The following is a 17,286-nucleotide window of genomic DNA, read 5'->3' as shown; positions in this document are numbered from 1 at the left end:
TTTTTTTAACATTTTTTAGGTCAAAATTATTAGCCCCTTTAAGCAATTGTTTTCGATAGTGTACAGAACAAAACATCATTATACAATAACTTGCCTAATTACCCTAACCAGCCTTGTTAACCTAATTACCCTAGTTAAGTCTTTAAATGTCACTTTAAGCTGTATAGAAGTGTCTTGAAAATGTCCAAAATATTATTTACTTAAATCATGGCAAAGATGAAATAAATCAGTAATTAGAAATGGGTAATTGAGACTATTATGTTTAGAAATGTGCTGAAAAAAATCTTCTCTCTGTTAAACAGAAATTGGGAGAAAAAATAAACAGGGGGCTAATATATATGTACATTAAATATGTATATATTTCATATAACTGGAGTCTTATCTGCTCAAACTTAATGTACTAAGTATGACAAAAGCTGAAAATAGAACAGTAAAAAAAGCACACACGGCACCAAGAACAAAGTATTACACGTTTGAATATCATGAAGGTGGGAATGAAAAGATTATAGTTAAAGTAAAAAGCGAGAATCTTCTCACCCCGAAGCTAAGCGGTAGCTTAAGCTCTTCCTTGTTATGGATATGAATCAATAACTCATCTCATGGAGGTTGACTGAGTGCTCGAGGGCCACACACACAAAATCTACAGCTCCTCTGAGCTTCATGCTTACGCAATGACATGCAAGCAGCAACTTGAGCTATCAAATGGTCTAGAAGATCTACTAGTGCATGTGGCAAACACAGAAATGCTGCTTTTAAGGCACAGGGAATATATTAAGGATCAACAGCATCCGCATGTGTCTTTGGAGAGCACTTATGGTTAAGACACTCATCTCTGCTTTTCAAGCCAAAACTGCACCTCTGATCTTCAGTTAGAGTCTAGGGTGTTGAAAAAGCTTGTTTATGGGTGTTTATGGCTGTATCTATGAGTGGCAGAGGACAATTACTGTAAGTTCTTTCGAATGGATTTCACACTAATAGGCTAGCTGGTACATTACAGAACTCTACTAAAAGCAAGCCACCAACAAGAATGCAGAGATGGTATTATTAATTTAGTTTTTTGCTTATTTAGATGTAGCCATATTTAGAGGTGGACTCGATTTTTATGTGAAGGAGATAACAGTAGATAAATTTACATTTGACAGATCATTATAATCCAGATCAAATAAATGACCTGCCAAACAAACCCTGCAAAGTTACCAACGGAGCAAATAAACTGGTATTTTGGTTTAAAAATTAACCTCTGATACACTGAAAACAATGAATCAAAGATAAATCCATAGATTAAATGACTTTTCTTAAATGCTTGTAAACAATTTTTTTTAAATTCAGCCCAAATAAACAAATTAAGTTGAAAATTACTAAATTGAATTTGTTTAATTAAATTCAACCCATATAAATTGTTTCGTCCACACTACAATGGACTTTAATTTTCTTATACGAAACATACCCTTTTATTTTCTTTTGCTGAATATCAGTTTTAATAATCAATAATGGCCATTCTAAAAAATAACGTACAATAAGTTTATACATTCATTCATCTTCTTTTCGGCTTAATCCCTTTATTAATCCGGGGTCTCCACAGCAGAAGGAACCAACAAAAACCTTTTGCAGTTTGTAAAGATGGTTCTAACATCGTGAAAAAAAAATCAATTAATGGAAACAAATAATAATTTTAATCAGAGCCTGCACGCGCACACAGACACATCAGCAACTTTTGTCTATTTCATGGAAAGATCATCATACATAAAAACATTACATAATAGGAACAATTTCATTTTTCAATAAAATATGATAGACGAATATATAAATAAATAAAAATTCACATTTTTTTATTAAAACTTAAATATGATTTTCAATTCTATATATTTGATAAATAACTTAAATTCTTTCTCTTCGATTTATAGCCAGAATATTCTTCAAACACACACACACACACACACACACACACACACACACACACACACACACACACACACACACACACACACACACACACACACACACACACACACACACACACACACACACACACACACACACACACACCATTCTTTTTGCTTTTTTTCATCATGTTATATACTGAATATTTAATTGCATCTTATGGGTTACAATTATGTTTAATTTGACACAGAATAAAGTAACCTAATATGAATAGTGCCCTGTGGTATTGCCTATTTCAATGTTCTTTGTAAAATAAATAGTTAGTGTGAAATTGGTAAATGTATTTTTTTGGCCTCACCTTCACCTACTTTTTTACTCCCAGTGTTATTTATGTCGATATTAATATTTAGCCGCACCATATTGGTGTTTCGTAACATTTAGTTTTTATGAGGCGAGTTGTTAGCCCAATGCTCAGCCCCCAATCTGGAGGACCAGGACATGCAGACAATTTAGCTTACCCAATTCACCTATACCACATGTCTTAGGACTGTGGGGAAAACCGGAGCACCCAGAGAAAACCCACAGACACGTGGAGAACATGCAAACTCCACACAGAAATGCCAACTGACCCAGCCAGTGCTTGAACCAGTGACCATTCTTGCTCACCATTAGAACAGTAACAGTTTATGCAGAATTACTGTTAAAAAAAACCCAAAGCTACAACTTTATGTAACAAAAATCTCCATGTCATATCATATACTGATAACAACATGCATCACAATACAGCACCATTTATATAAATTCAATCAATGAACAGTTTTTATATACATTGACCACATATAAATGACTATTACTTTTTTATTTAATGTATATAGTTGGACATTTAGTCATTCGAATGTGATCATATTTCTCACTTTATTTGGAGCTTATGGGAAAATCTTTGATGAAAAATGTGGACATGTAAAATAAATATTAATAAAACAAAGCACTTTTCAAAAACTAGTGATTACTGGTCATATTACAGGTCATATTTCTAAATAAATAGCAAAATGTAAACATTCTACTTTCAAGATAGCAACTAACCAACTGCTGTTATTTATGTTTTTGAATTATTTATGCATTCCTGAAAAGCATGTAATATAGTGCTTGTATCAATTATAAAAAAAGTATTACTGTAAACAATATCTTTTCTGAAATCATCACAGAATAAACAATAGAGCATATAATGAAACAACAGACTTTTTACTTTGTCCATACAATAAATAGGTTACACTTTACAATAAGGTTCATTAGTTAAAGGTAATTAATGCATTTACTAACATGAACAAACAATGAAAAATACATTTACTACTGTATTTGTTCATGTTAGTTCACGTTAGTTAATGAAAATACAGTAGTTCATTGTTAGTTCATGTTAACTCACGGTGCATTAACTAATGTTAACAAGCATGGACTTGGATGTTAATAATGCATTAGTAAATGTTCAATTATGATTAATAAATGCTGTACATGTGTTGTTCATAATTAATTCATGTTAGTAAATGCATCAACTAATGAACCTTAATGTAAAGTGTTAACAATAAATATCATCATAAAATTTCACCGGCCAAATTTGAGGTATTCCTTTATCAGAGATTCAATCCCCTCTGAATTAGAACATAAAAATGATGAATACTCTATATTAATAATTGAAAACTATTAATCAATTATGATTAATAAATGCTGTACATGTGTTGTTCATGATTAATTCATGTTAGTAAATGCATCAACTAATGAACCTTAATGTAAAGTGTTAACAATAAATATCATCATAAAATTTCACCGGCCAAATTTAAGGTATTCCTTTATCAGAGATTCAATCCCCTCTGAATTAGAACATAAAAATGATGAATCCTCTATATTAATAATTGAAAACTAATCCTGTCCAAGCTGCTTTAGACTACAAATGCAGAGAGAACTGTACATGAAGCATATTTGCCATTTCAGAGCAAAATACACCAATGACACACGTGATCATTTTGAAAACCCATCATAACCACCAAACCTTGAACAACGCCTACACAGAGATTCTCAGTGGCTCTATCCTGGGTTATATTTAGCCACGACAAGCCAGGGAAAAGAAATATGAGAAAGATAAATGGAGGGAGAGAAAGAAAAAGAGATAGTGAGGGATGGAGAGACACAGGACAGAGATGCAGGAGCAGAGAGAGAGAGAGGGAGAGAGAGAGAGAGAGAGAGAGGGAGGAAGGACTGAACAGCCTCCAGCAATTCTTGATGTAGCCTAAGCTTGATGCAGCATCCAGGGAAGACAGGAAGTGCACAGCTTGCTGCTGATGGTTTGGCAGCTTACCATTGGAGCTCCTTGATGGCCGATGATGGCGGGTGCTGCTTTGAGACTCCCTCGCTCCATGATGCAGGGTGAGGAGATTGACAGAGGAATGAAGTAGAGGGTGAGGAGAACACTTAGGTAGAGGAGCAGAACCATCGCTTGAAACCCTAGAGAACCAACAACTTCAGTTACAACTAGGCCACGGATTAAATAGCTATAAAACCCTTTTTACAGTCAATATGAATGGTGCTTATGTGTTATTGTATCTTCTAGTTGCTAAATGTGTTTAGATGCCATTGCTTAGCCAACACAAGGTCATTTGCAGAGTCATTTTTCATGCTTAAAGGCATAGTTCACCCAAAATAGAACATTTACTTACTATATACTCCCACTTGGATGGTTACAAACCTTAATGAGAAGAATTTCTTTCTTAAATTAATTGCAAAAGAAGATATTTAAAAAAAGGAGCTGAAAACCTGTAAGCACTGACTTTCTTAGTATGAAAAATAAAGTCTATGGTTGCAGGTTTCCAACATTTTTTAAAATATCTACTTAGAAAATATCTACTATCTGATAGAAACAATTTCTAAAAAAAAGTGTGTAAATTTTCATTCTGGGTGAACTATCCCTTTAATGTGCTTTGATGCGATTATTTATATGTTATAAATGCAAGCTAATATACAGACAGATGAAGAGTGCTGATTCTGCATTGAACTCTTGCTCTGCAACAAGAGCATCTGAGCTGAAGAATAGAATTAAGTACAAGTTTATGCTAAAGTGTGCCACTGTTTCCCTTGTGGCAATGCTGAAAACATTACATTCTTGCGTTGCATTATGGATTGCATTCTGACACTATTTTTGGATCGGCAGGCTTGGGTGAAACTAACAAAATCATTGGCATTTAGATCTACTGCTCTAAATTATGTTTTATTAAGCCCCTATCAGCAAATTACATTTTTGAGTGTTCTTGTGGCTCTAAAAAACAAGGAACGATACTGAAAAGTCATGCTTAATTGACATCACATTTTATTTTAAAACGTTTAAACCAAAATCAGTTATTTCAAATTGCAATACTGCTTCACAATACTATGTTTTTGCCATGTACTGTACCGTGCTAAAGCAACCCACCGCGATGGTTAAAGTTTTAATGACCATTAATATTTATGTTTTGGTCTCTTCACCAAGATTCAAAAAGAAATTAAAATAAGAAATATGTGCATAAAACTTTAAAAATATTTTTAAATATATAAATATATATTTCAGAACAAAACTGTTTGAGTGTGACCTCCCCTAGTACCATGCACACACTTAAACTCTTATAGGGATACTAGAATTTGCCAAGATCATTTAGGCCCTGTTTACACTAAAATGTTTTAGTTTTAAAACTGTGTTTTAGAATGAAAACGATCCATGTCCACACTGGGATTTTGGCACTTAGCATTTCGGAAAACATCTCAATCCACACTACACCGCTGAAAATGCACATCACATGACCACCCGCACGTCTAAACTCCATGCAGTCAGCGGGTGCTTTAAGCACACCACCCCAGATTAGAGCAGCGCACATCGCACATTTTATCAAGAATATACCCATAGATCTCATCTCCCCATAGTTGTTAAACGTGATTTAATTAATCTTGCCTCGATCTAACAACTTTTTGGTCTAATCTATCAGGTACAGTAACATGTTTCATATTTTTAATGAAAATAAGAGGCAGTAATGTTACAGGCTCCGCTTTGTTACACATATGCATACAGTGAAAAAGACGGTCATATAAACCGCTACACGAAGCCTCAACATTTTTGGTCTATGTTAAGCTAGTAATATCAAAATGAAAATAGGCAGTTGGTTATCACATTTTTATGATATTAGTAAGATTATAAAAACAAAGAAGCCAGGGTGATGTGAATGAGGTTTTAAAATGCACTGTTCCCTTTAAAATTAAAAAAATTCATAGTTTTTCATATCAAACTTACAAGCGAATGTCTGCAACCACGCTTCCATTTTGAGATGTCTCTGTTTTTCCCCATCCACACTCACAGAGAGCAGCGGCATTTTAAAACCAAAATGGACTCTTCAGTGTTTCCAAAACGCTCAGTTTTCGAGGTTTCAAAACTCTAGGGTAGTGTGAATGGAAGGTGTAACTGTAGCAAAACTTTTGCATTTTAAAACTAAAATGTATTAGTGTAAACAGGGCCTTAGATTAAGGAGTTTTATTTATTACTTGTTTATTTTTTTCTCTTTACAGACAACCCCATACTGTCTTTGTAATACTGTCTGGCTGTCAGTCTTTTATCATCTGCTTTTCTCAGCAAAAAAACTGTTAAAATAAAACTGTTTATGATTGCTAAAACAGTGAATTTAATAGTACCCTATAAGAATTTTATGCAATATTATATTTTTTTCCATAAACACACATCATAAGCTTTAGGAGAAGTATTTTCAAAAGGTCCTGTTTTTACCTAAATGACATAAGCCAGTTTAATCTGCACTTGCGTAAACAGAAATGAGAAATCAATAGTAGTATATTAATTTTCCGCCTAATGCTGTAACACGAAACACCCGTTCATTGACCCAGTGGAGACAGTAATGCGTCTATGTGTGACAGGAATGCATCAATAAGAATGAAGAATTTGTCTGTGTATCCCCTTTAATAATTAACATCTGGTTAATAATAATGTCTAACTCAGAGCTTGATCTTTAAGTGAAGAGGTGGATTCAGCTTACTGGTTTTCTCGGCTCTTGCCACTTGTCCAGCCATCAGCCAGGCTAAAGCAGTAACCGCAGCTAAAGCACCGATGTGCAGGAAGGGACCTGTTGCCTGAAGCAAAAACATGAAAACATTCATTTATTGGAAACATACCACGATAGATACAAGTAAGAAAAGCCTAGAGTATAAAGTTACCTTAAAGTGTCTTTAAAGAAGACTTAAAAGGAAACCTCTAGTATATAATCATACTTTAAAAACCATAAAAACTCAGGTTGAAGTCAGTAGGAAACCAGAAATCATTATGATATGGTTATTTATTATCTAGGAAATACTTATAAATGTTGTTTATTTATTTATTTGTTTTTACAAATGCTTTTTTGTGGAAACCATAATATGTTTTTTTTTTTTTTTCAGAATTATTTAACAAATCAAAAACTATTTCACCTTTATTAGTAAAAGTGTTAATAGAAATAGTTTTTGTAACATTATAAAGTTTTGAAATGGTGTTTAAATGGCAGAGAACGAAAAAATATATAAACATAAATTTCTCTTAGTTAAATTTTTTTTGCCTAAAAGTATTTGAAATATTTCAGATATCTACAGCCATGTGCTCATTATTAAAATGCATTCTTGTTCAGAATAAATATACATTATGAATTGAGCAATAGTAAAAATATATACTGTCATTCTAAATACCGTTGTTCCTAATGCTCCATGTATACAGATGTAACATTTGTTTTAAAGGTGCTGTATGTAGGTTTTTGACTCTTCTAAAGCATAAAAATACCATAATTTGTTTGCAGATATTTAAGAAACATGCCAAGCGAACATTCTTGTTTATCTGAAAAACAGTTCTGAAGTCAGATAATCTGCTTTGAAAAATTGCTACATTGCCAGAACGCTGTCTTTGTTTTGATTCTTTTAACCCACCCAATGCCAGTTAACCCAATTATATTTCAGCACCCCGGGTTACCTTCATGAAAATTTTCATTCCTATTTCATTCATTCATTCATTCATTCATTCATTCATTTATATTCATTCATTTATTCATTCATTCATAAAGGTTCCTGTGACCGAAATGTGACCTTCAGTCGACAACATTCAGACTCCGAAATAAGACGCAGATTCAGAGTTCGACATGAGGTTATTAATTAGCAAATAATATAAATATTACGAACATAAACATTGGGTGAGCAGGTTACATTGTAACCCCATGTCCCAACAACACGCTACGTGATGAGATTTGCAGTGATAAGCAAATTGGCTGTTTGCACCAGACGAAACATTTAAACAGCCATGCAGAAGAACAGAACAGTGCACTCCCTCACAAAATGGTAAGGCTTATAATCTATTTAATACATATTAACCCTGTTTAACATTATTAAATGTACATGCTGAATCACTTATATGTGTGGGTTTGCATTATTTTCCAGTTCTAAAGTTAAACTTTAAATTATTTATTTTATTTAAGCATAGAAACTATGCTTCTGCTGCTTTCCGTAGTATGGCAATAAATGTCATGTAAAATGGCATTTAAACTTGCATTGTTAGCACTTAACGCTGAATAAAGCATGTGGTGTACCTGAGGGGATCATTGTCAGTTTTTTCTGCTGTTAATCTGTGATAAGTAGATGCCGTTTCTAATATATCAATTCAAGGTGTCGGTTAGAACAAAAACTCTTTTTAATATGGTGAATATTCCTTCTATCACAAGCCAGTGATTTTATTCAGAACATGGTTTAAATCAGCCTTTAGGCTCAAGACTTGCTCCTGCTGGTCATCTGGCAACCTGCACTTGCGTTTGTTTTGATCCAGGAATGCAATACCTAGTTCAACAACTGGGTTTCAAACTTAAATACTGCACCTTTAACATGCACATTAGTGTCAATATTTAAACTCATATAACTCATATTGTACATATATACAACACAAAAGCAACAACCTCTGAAAGTGGTCAAATGTAGAAAAAAATCTAAACATTTTATGCTGTCCACTTGTGATTAGATTGAGAAAAATCTTGAAATCAGCTGTAGACAGGGTCTACAAGAGCTTACCTGAAGAGAAATCCAAACTACATCCCATTCCTCTCCCCACATCTGAGTGACAGATATCACACCAATTATTGTGGTGAGCAAAGCGACTGTCACACCAATCTATTGAGGAAAAAAATAGTTCAGTTCATGCAGTTATTTTATGCAAGTCTGCTTAACATTATTCTCAGCAAGTTAAATGTTCCATTCAGTCCATAGAGAAAACACTACTCATATGCCTTTCCAATGTTGTCAGAAAGCCTGAGGGCATAACAAGCTATTTGTGACATTGTGTCAAGGCTAATTTAGTTTGTCTTGCATGAATGGACATGGTTTTCTTTTTTATTCTAAGAAAAAAAAAAAAAAACATTTCAGAGGTTGACAGGTACCTTGTGGACCCAGTGGAGGTTTAACTGCTGCCCAACAGCTACATGGCACAGGGCTAAAATCTGAAGCAGAAAAGACAAATAGCACTTCAGAAAGAATTTAAAATGGACAAAAGGATAAAAGTAACTGCGGCACGAAGCTAAACATTATCATAACTTTAAAATGGTGAAAAGAGATTAAAGTGTAGGTGGTTTGGAGAGCTTTTTGGTACAGGTGCTACTGAACTACCATAGTACGATGGTGATGTTTTCCAAACTGTATTGCAAATACATGCTTTGAACAACATTTGTTAGAATTGTAGTTATTGACAACATGATGACATTCATTTGCCCTCTTCCAAAAAAGCTTCAGATCAAAAGCAAACCAGATTTCTGATATAAATAATTAACATGACATCAAATGACTGCTTCGCTGTTTTACTCTTATTTATTTAGTTTTTTCTTTATGTGGGCTTATGTGGGCACACATACACATGTGCATTGTTAATAGCACTTTAAGTATCTCCTAACTAGCTAAAAAGGCACAGAATGAAATATGTACACTTATGGAATGAAAGTTATAGGCTGTACTGCATGCTGGCTTGCTTAAGTAGATCATGAACATGACCAAATAAAGATGTCCTACAGTGTAATACAATATGGTAAATTGTTCTCTGATATCTACATAGAAGGTATGAGGTTTAGGTAACTTTACAAATTCTCCAGAAATGGGTTTTATTTGCTTTATATACAGAAATTACTCCTAGAATGAAAATCTAAGTTTTGACCATATTTGGAAGGGTGGTATATATTAATGAGCTCTGCACTAAAGCTCCACAGCTCAGTTAATATTTTAGTAAATTGAGTAGGTGCCTTGTTAACCATGAACATGATCTATCCCTACCATGTGCATGACTTATCGAACAGGGTACCCATAGTTGTTGTTTTTTTTGATAAAATGTATGCTCAAATCTAATTATACTGGACAAAATGGACTGGCAGATGTATTTAGAGTTGTATTTTGAAGCTCTAATGTATATGAAAAAAGCAGGAATTAATATCGACCTCTGCATAAAGATGAGTTTTATCAAGCTTATTGGCATACTTTTACTAAAGGAAAATCACAGTAAGAGCTGAGTGATATGACACAATGCATAAATCTGCATTAAACACTTATACTCAGCATGTGTTTACATGTGTTTGTGGCCTCATAACAAACATATCCTGCAAATTTCACAATATATATGTTTAATTAACAAAATATGCATTTAAATAGACCATATGCCTCTTTAGGGGCGACATTTTGCAATCTGACAAGCTAAGAACCCTCCGCTTTAGTCTCTCATTTTCAAAAGTAGAGTCACACTTAAAGTTGAAGTCAGAACTTTTAGCATCCCTTTGATTTTTTCTTTTTTAAATATTTCCTTTTTTTTACTTCTGGAGAGTCTTATTTGTTTTATTTCAGCTAGAATAAAAGCTGAAAGTTTTAAATGTTTTAATAATCAACTTAAGGTAAAAATTATGAGCAACTATTAATAACCTAATTAACTTAGTTAATCCTTTAAATGTTACTTTAAGCTGTATAGAAGTGTCTTGAAAAATATCTAGTAAAATATTATTTACTATCATTATGGCAAAGAAAAAAAATCAGTTATTAGAAATGAATTATTAAAACTATTATGTCTAGAAATGTCCTGGAAAAAAATCTCTTCGTTATCAGAAATTAGAGAAAAACAATAAACGGGGAACTAATAATTCTGACTTCAACTGTACATAGTATGCTTAAATAAAGCTTAGATAGACTAAAAAAATAAGGGAAGAAAATAATCATTGCTGTAATCTCACTAAGAAATGTTGTGGCCAATCGTCATGTTGTGGTGTACATTTTAATGATCATGTGAGGATTGTCGGAGTCAATGCTTTGTATTGATTGGTTTGTTTTCACTAACATTTTAAGCTCATATGATTGACATAAGAACAATAAAACAATATTAGCCATATTCAATTAGCCATGCCTAAATATATTCAGATTTTCACTCTATGGTACCATTAAGCCAATATCTTCCAGACAACTCAAATTTAGAATGGTTCCTAAATCCTATTTGAAAATAACGCCTAAAATGCTGCTTAAAGTTGTATATCCGAACAGGGAAGCTTTTTTGTTTTCCAAGTGACCGCTAGCATTTCTGTTGTTTTTGTTTTTTAGTTTAGCAGGCAACTAACTGGACACACAGAGAGGTCAGAGGTTGGACAATTAACGACAGATATTACCAGCTTCAACTTCACCTGGAATGCATCATTAACTAGAGCTATTAAAGTGTGTAATTCTGTTTGTGAACATTGGTGTGAATGATGATTTCGGGAAACACAGAATCACTGAACTATGTTGGTAACAACAGTTTCGGCAAATGCACCCGAGAGCAGTTACAACTTACCATTAAAAATGCAATATAGGTGAAACCAGCTGCAGTGGTGGCCAATATGGGAACGGTTCCATCACTCCACTCCCCTGAACGGTTATATAAAAACCTGCGGGAGCACAGTAGCGGAAAACCATTTGTTGATTATTTAGCATTAGAATTCCTGGTTGTATCATGTCCTCCATAATCTTCAGACTGCATTAAGGTCTAACCAAATAAACAACCCCTGAAAAACAGAAGCTATTAATCTTTTGACAGGCTCAACATTTCTCACTCTGGCAGGAGCTCAGGATTATATAAGTAGAAGAGGAAGATGACAGAGGCATCTGTTTTACAAAAAGGATCATCTGGCTAGTGCGTATCTTTGAAACAAAGGGAGATAAAAACATGAGGCCCCAGAGCACTGTATCAGGGTCACTGTTGGCTATCTTCAACATGGAGATCCAACAGCTGTGATCAGAAGTGAAAACTGTTGTTTTTATTGTATCGTGGAGTAATAATTTCATAATATTACTGATTGTCATGTACATCTTTTTAGTGGGTTACAGTCTGTGGGAGTTTGGATTTTTGTCACTTTCTCCCTCTCTGTTGCTTTATCACCTTTCGTTCAGCTATTTTTTTCTTCTCTGATACGTGCTGATTGGATCCCGAGCCTGTCACTCCTTATTAGGGCGTTTCCACGTGGACCAATCAGGCTTCGTTCCGCTGACTTTAAATTGGACAGGCACGCTTTGTTTGTTCAGTGCTGTATGAGTGTGTGCCGTGTATGCTCGTTTCTGTTTTTGTATTATGATTTGTTTCGTGTCTCCGAACTAACCCAAACAACTGTAAATTCAATACAAAGTTTATTATTCCTTCTTGGTGGAAAAGGGAATAGATTAACAAGTCACATGACATACAGTTTGCTTGTAGTTATTTGAATTGTTCACCAAACACTAAAGTGGGTGAGCGCCATTTTTATGTATTTTTGGTTATTATTTTTTAGGGAGTGTACTTTATTGTCGTTACATACACTGAAGATTTCAGTTTCTTTTTTACATTTTTATTTTCTTTAGAAAGTTTAGAGGGGATCTTGTGTTCTAGTTTATGTGGCTGTTAGTTTTGTTTAATTTTTTGGTTTGGCGCCACCCTAATTCCTTTTCCCCCCTCTGTAACTTTTGGTTTGTTTATATTTATATGTTATAAATATGATTGCTTATATTTATTTTTAAATGCACTGTACAAAGTGCACACATGCCTCTCTTTTGTTAGCTTTATCCTTTTCCTTATAGAGGAATAAACAAATTAAGTGTTAAGATTGTGTGTCTTTGTTTATTTCCACCCATTTTCTACAGTGATAATATAATATTGTAAATGTTACGTTTTCTCTCCCTAGACAAGTTATTTAATCATAACAAGAGTGTAAACTAGTCAGTGCAAATGTACATAATTATTCCAGAATAGGTTTAATGCTGTCATGTGCTGTTTTTTCCCCACTAAAGTGTACTTGCATTTAAAGAGTATTTTAAAGCAAATTTTGAATATTGGAAATATGTTTTTTTTATTATTATTATTAAATCAGTACCCCTGTTGCAGCGCACTGTTTTTTTTTTCTTTCTTTGCAGCAAAAATTTTGCATGCTCTAGCGCAGGAGTGGCCAACCCTGTCCCTGGAGAACCTCCTTGCTGCAGATTTCAGTTGCTACCCATATCAAACACACCTGAACCAATTAATTACGACCTGAACACCACGTGATAATTACAGGCAGGTGTGTTTGATATGGGTTGCAACTGAAATCTGCAGGAAGGAGGCTCTCTAGGAACAGGGTTGGCCACCCCTGCTCTAGTGTGTAAGAGCATCAATTTGCTTTTGATATTGGTGGGGACCTAATTTAACCCTAATTGTGACGAAATAACTATTTTATCGTGATTGTTGTTTTTTCATAATCATTTGGGAGGCCAAAAATTAAACTAAATTTGGATGAATATGGTATATGCACACAGACTTAAATTTTTAGACAGCCAGTACAAGCATTTCTGGTGAAATGAAGCTCCATTACAAAATCACCACACTTAAGATCTCATTTCTTTTTACAAATCAGCAATCTTGACTGCCTGATTGATATACAATATAAAGTGGGTATGCGACCAGAAAATAAGCACTGCAATAAATATATTTTTTTTTTACTCCATGTCTTGAAAAATATGGAAATTTATGTTACCCCAGCATTTGCAATTGAGTTTCTGCGCTAGTCTGCTGCTACTGAAGGCCGCTAGCGTTTACACTGTCTTTACTCTCGTTTTACGCTTAAACAACTAAATGAATGCTTAAGTCTATATAACTGATTGTATCTTAATTAAATTAAATAATCAATGCTGTAAAAGGGTCTGTGTGATATAGAAAATAGTCACATAAACCTTTCACCGAAAGTTTATCATTGGCTAAAGACATTAGCTGTGCATATAGCCCATTGCACAGCCATGGTTACTATTATGGAGTCATGGCGAACTTGACTTCAAGGGACTTACACTTTCCTTTAAAATGTAGCTCGTTATGTCCATGTCTGACCTGAGTCTTGCAGAGTAAGCCTGACTGGCAAATTTCCTTGCAGTTTAGGTAGAGCTTGAGTTATGAACGAGATTTTACCCTTTCTGTACTAAACATACATGTTAATGAGAGATGACAGAGCTGCAGATGTTGGTGGATACACGTCCCCTCCATCCATGCTAATTCTATGCCCTTGCTAGTATGGCAGCAGTCTAAGAAAGATTTTTGAAGCATTATGTTGGTCTCTAAACTGGAGTAACTGCATAATAAAATACATTAATAAAGAACATTTTTAGACAGTAGTAATATTTCACAGCATCACTGTATGCATCAAATAATACAACCTCATGAGTATAATGAGCCATTCACACAAAACACATTTTTCCATTCCAATACTACTTTTCCACTGTTTTTCAATGTAAACATGACTGAGGTAAGTGCATGACTGTTATGGCCATTTCCACTGTCAAAAGGTACCAAAAAGCGAACCGTACTGTACCACTTTTGAAAGGGTGCCTAGCACAATAAAAGGGTACCAAAAAGGTGGAGCTCGACACGCAGCTGAACGATGTTGGTTTACAGAGAAATGTCACCTGCACTTACACAAGCAGGAGAATGAAAACTAAGGAGCGCCGTTTTTAAAAACACAGCCGAGACATTACTCCATAAGAATATATACATATAATAATGAGCCATAGTTAACCCAAGTTTAAACAAAATTTGTCGTAGTCTTGACGAACAGCCACAAAGCCAAAGAGCAGAATCTACCCTGTGCACCGTAGGTGTTAACAAGGCTGTCTAAAGTGCAAGCCGTTTCACATTCTCACGCTCGTCGTGCGTCTATATTTAATATAACAAACTTCTTAAGCTGACGATAATACAGTGCGCATGATTTGCTAAGTGCTTCTGACATCCAATCCTCTCAGAAATGAACAAACACAAGAGTGACGTGTGAAAAAACAAAGGAAAAGCATGAAAAATCAAATGAGCAAATGATCATTTCAGCAACCTTAAACATGAGGAAACTGCCATGGGTAACTATTATCATCACCTTTTGAACTATTGTGAACTCGGAATGACAGAATTACTTTCTAACAGAGGTTACAAGTGCTGTTGAAGATTAAAGTTACAGATGAGAGGTTTGCACAGACTGTGGGCTATGTTTAGTGTCGTTTTAATAAATAAGGACTAAACCCAAATAAGGACTAAACGTATGCTGTGTGTAGTTTCTGTAATTTGTAACATATCAGAGACTGTAGGGGTCTGTATGTGTTCATATATGTTGCATTTATTTATTTATTTTATGTAATTGCAGACGTTACAGAAGGTTATTTCACCCCATCTATGATCTGCAGTTATAATCAAATCCTGTTCATAGAAAGGTTAGTAATGAACATTTATACACAAGTATTTATGTATATAAAGCATCTTCTCATATGATTTGTGAACGACCCGTACAGCTTTACTTTGACATTTTCTCGAGCGAGACCTGTCACCTGAAACTTTCTGTCATACACCACGTCCACCAAAAGGGTACCATTGGTACCATTTGGCAGTGAAAACGCAAGCCTGATAAAAGTGACCCTTACCGACCCATACCGTACCGTACTGTACCACTGAGTGGAAACGGGCCATAAGATGCCATGTCAAGTTAAAAGTATTTCGACTTTTACAAACAGCACTGCTAACTCAGAGACAGGACAAGCAATGCATTCTGTTTACAGTAGCAGGTTGTCATGACTACTGTTTTATTTGACAGCAACATGGTAAAGGAGATGCTTTTTTATTTTTAGATGCAATGAAGCATTCTGTGTGAACGTCTCCAAAGAGATGCCTTTAAAAACCACCAAACTAACATACTCGCAACAGAATGTAGAATAGTGCTCTAAGTCCAGGATCAGAACAGATAATGGGCGGCCAGATCATAGACACTTTACCGCATAATTACACTTTCAGCATTGATTGGCTGTACTGCAGATCGGTGAGCATTAGCAACCATATCTAGTGTTTGCCCTCTAGTTTGCAACTCGAGGGTGATCACAGATTGTACATGCACAATCCCTCAGGACATTCACTGGAAGTCATTGAGAATCAGGCCTCTTGTCCTCTATAGTAACATCAAGGACTCAAGAGCCTCCCCTGAGACTGGGGGAGGAGAGCGGTGACAATGAAAAGGCAAGAAAAAACAGAAGATGAAGGAATTCAGATGTGGAGAAAACGACCTTGAGGGACACAAAGCAAACAATAGCTTTACTGCAAAGTTGTTTTTAATGTCCTCAAGCAGTTTTACAGAGAATGTAGCTCCTGGAAAGTGGATGATTATACAGTAACAAGTACTGTAAAAATGCCAGGGCATGATTTAATGACTAAACCAACACGGAATGTAAATGTATGTGTGTTTTGATTGTGTTAATGTCACACTGTCTCATGGAGGTTTATTGCATATTACAAATTAACTTTATAAGTCAATGAAGAGACATCATATTTTGGTCTGCTCATCAAATATACATAGAAAGAATATTAAACACAAGTGTCTATTTTAACATTCCGGATAAGTTTTAGGGGGGAAAAAAGTCAAAATATGGCTGAAATAATGTTCCAAAATTATTCAGTGTAAAAGCTATATGTTTATGTAGAAATTATATTAAAAAGTCAGTGAATAGTAAATTGTATTATAATTAGAGTTATTAAAAAAACACAACAAATTCTGACAAATAGGTAAATCCTAGTGGTTTGTAGGATTTAAAATAACAAGTAATTAGTAGGGCAGCATGGTGGCTAGCTGGGGCCAGTTGGCATTTCTGTGAGGAGGACCCTTGGCAACCTTTAATTTGGCCGCCATTCAGTCTTAGAAGGTAGCCTTTTTTTGATAGTTTTTTTAATTGTTGAGCTACAAAAAAAAAAAAAAACTGATTCTACTAAATGTTGTAAATTAATCAGATTTAAAAAATACACTGTCACTGATTAATAGAAGACAATGCAGAAGACATCAGCAGAGGCAGGTGCGGCTAGTGCATTCGCCA

General features: G+C 34.6%; 1 protein-coding gene across 10 annotated transcripts in view; it reads right to left on the bottom strand.

The window, feature by feature from the left end:
- gdpd5b (glycerophosphodiester phosphodiesterase domain containing 5b) overlaps positions 1–17,286 on the bottom strand; it is a 90,715-nt gene that overhangs the window by 21,159 nt on the left and 52,270 nt on the right. For all 10 annotated transcript variants that reach the window (XR_015509633.1, XR_015509634.1, XR_015509636.1 and 7 more), the window contains 5 exons: positions 11,753–11,846; positions 9,342–9,401; positions 8,977–9,075; positions 6,939–7,032; positions 4,232–4,377 (listed from right to left, as the gene is read on the bottom strand). Coding sequence is in view for 4 of the 10 variants with exons in the window: in XM_087284386.1 (XP_087140512.1) it covers positions 4,232–4,377; positions 6,939–7,032; positions 8,977–9,075; positions 9,342–9,401; positions 11,753–11,846 (493 nt within the window). In the remaining 6 variants the exon portion in view is untranslated. The remainder of the gene's footprint in view (positions 1–4,231; positions 4,378–6,938; positions 7,033–8,976; positions 9,076–9,341; positions 9,402–11,752; positions 11,847–17,286) is intronic.

Source organism: Danio rerio, chromosome 15 (genome assembly GCF_052040795.2).
Source record: "Danio rerio strain M-AB ecotype USA chromosome 15, GRCz13ab, whole genome shotgun sequence".
In the NCBI taxonomy this organism is placed as follows: Eukaryota; Metazoa; Chordata; class Actinopteri; order Cypriniformes; family Danionidae; genus Danio; species Danio rerio.
Note: the sequence above shows the minus strand (reverse complement) of the source record. Positions and strands in the feature narration are given on the sequence as shown.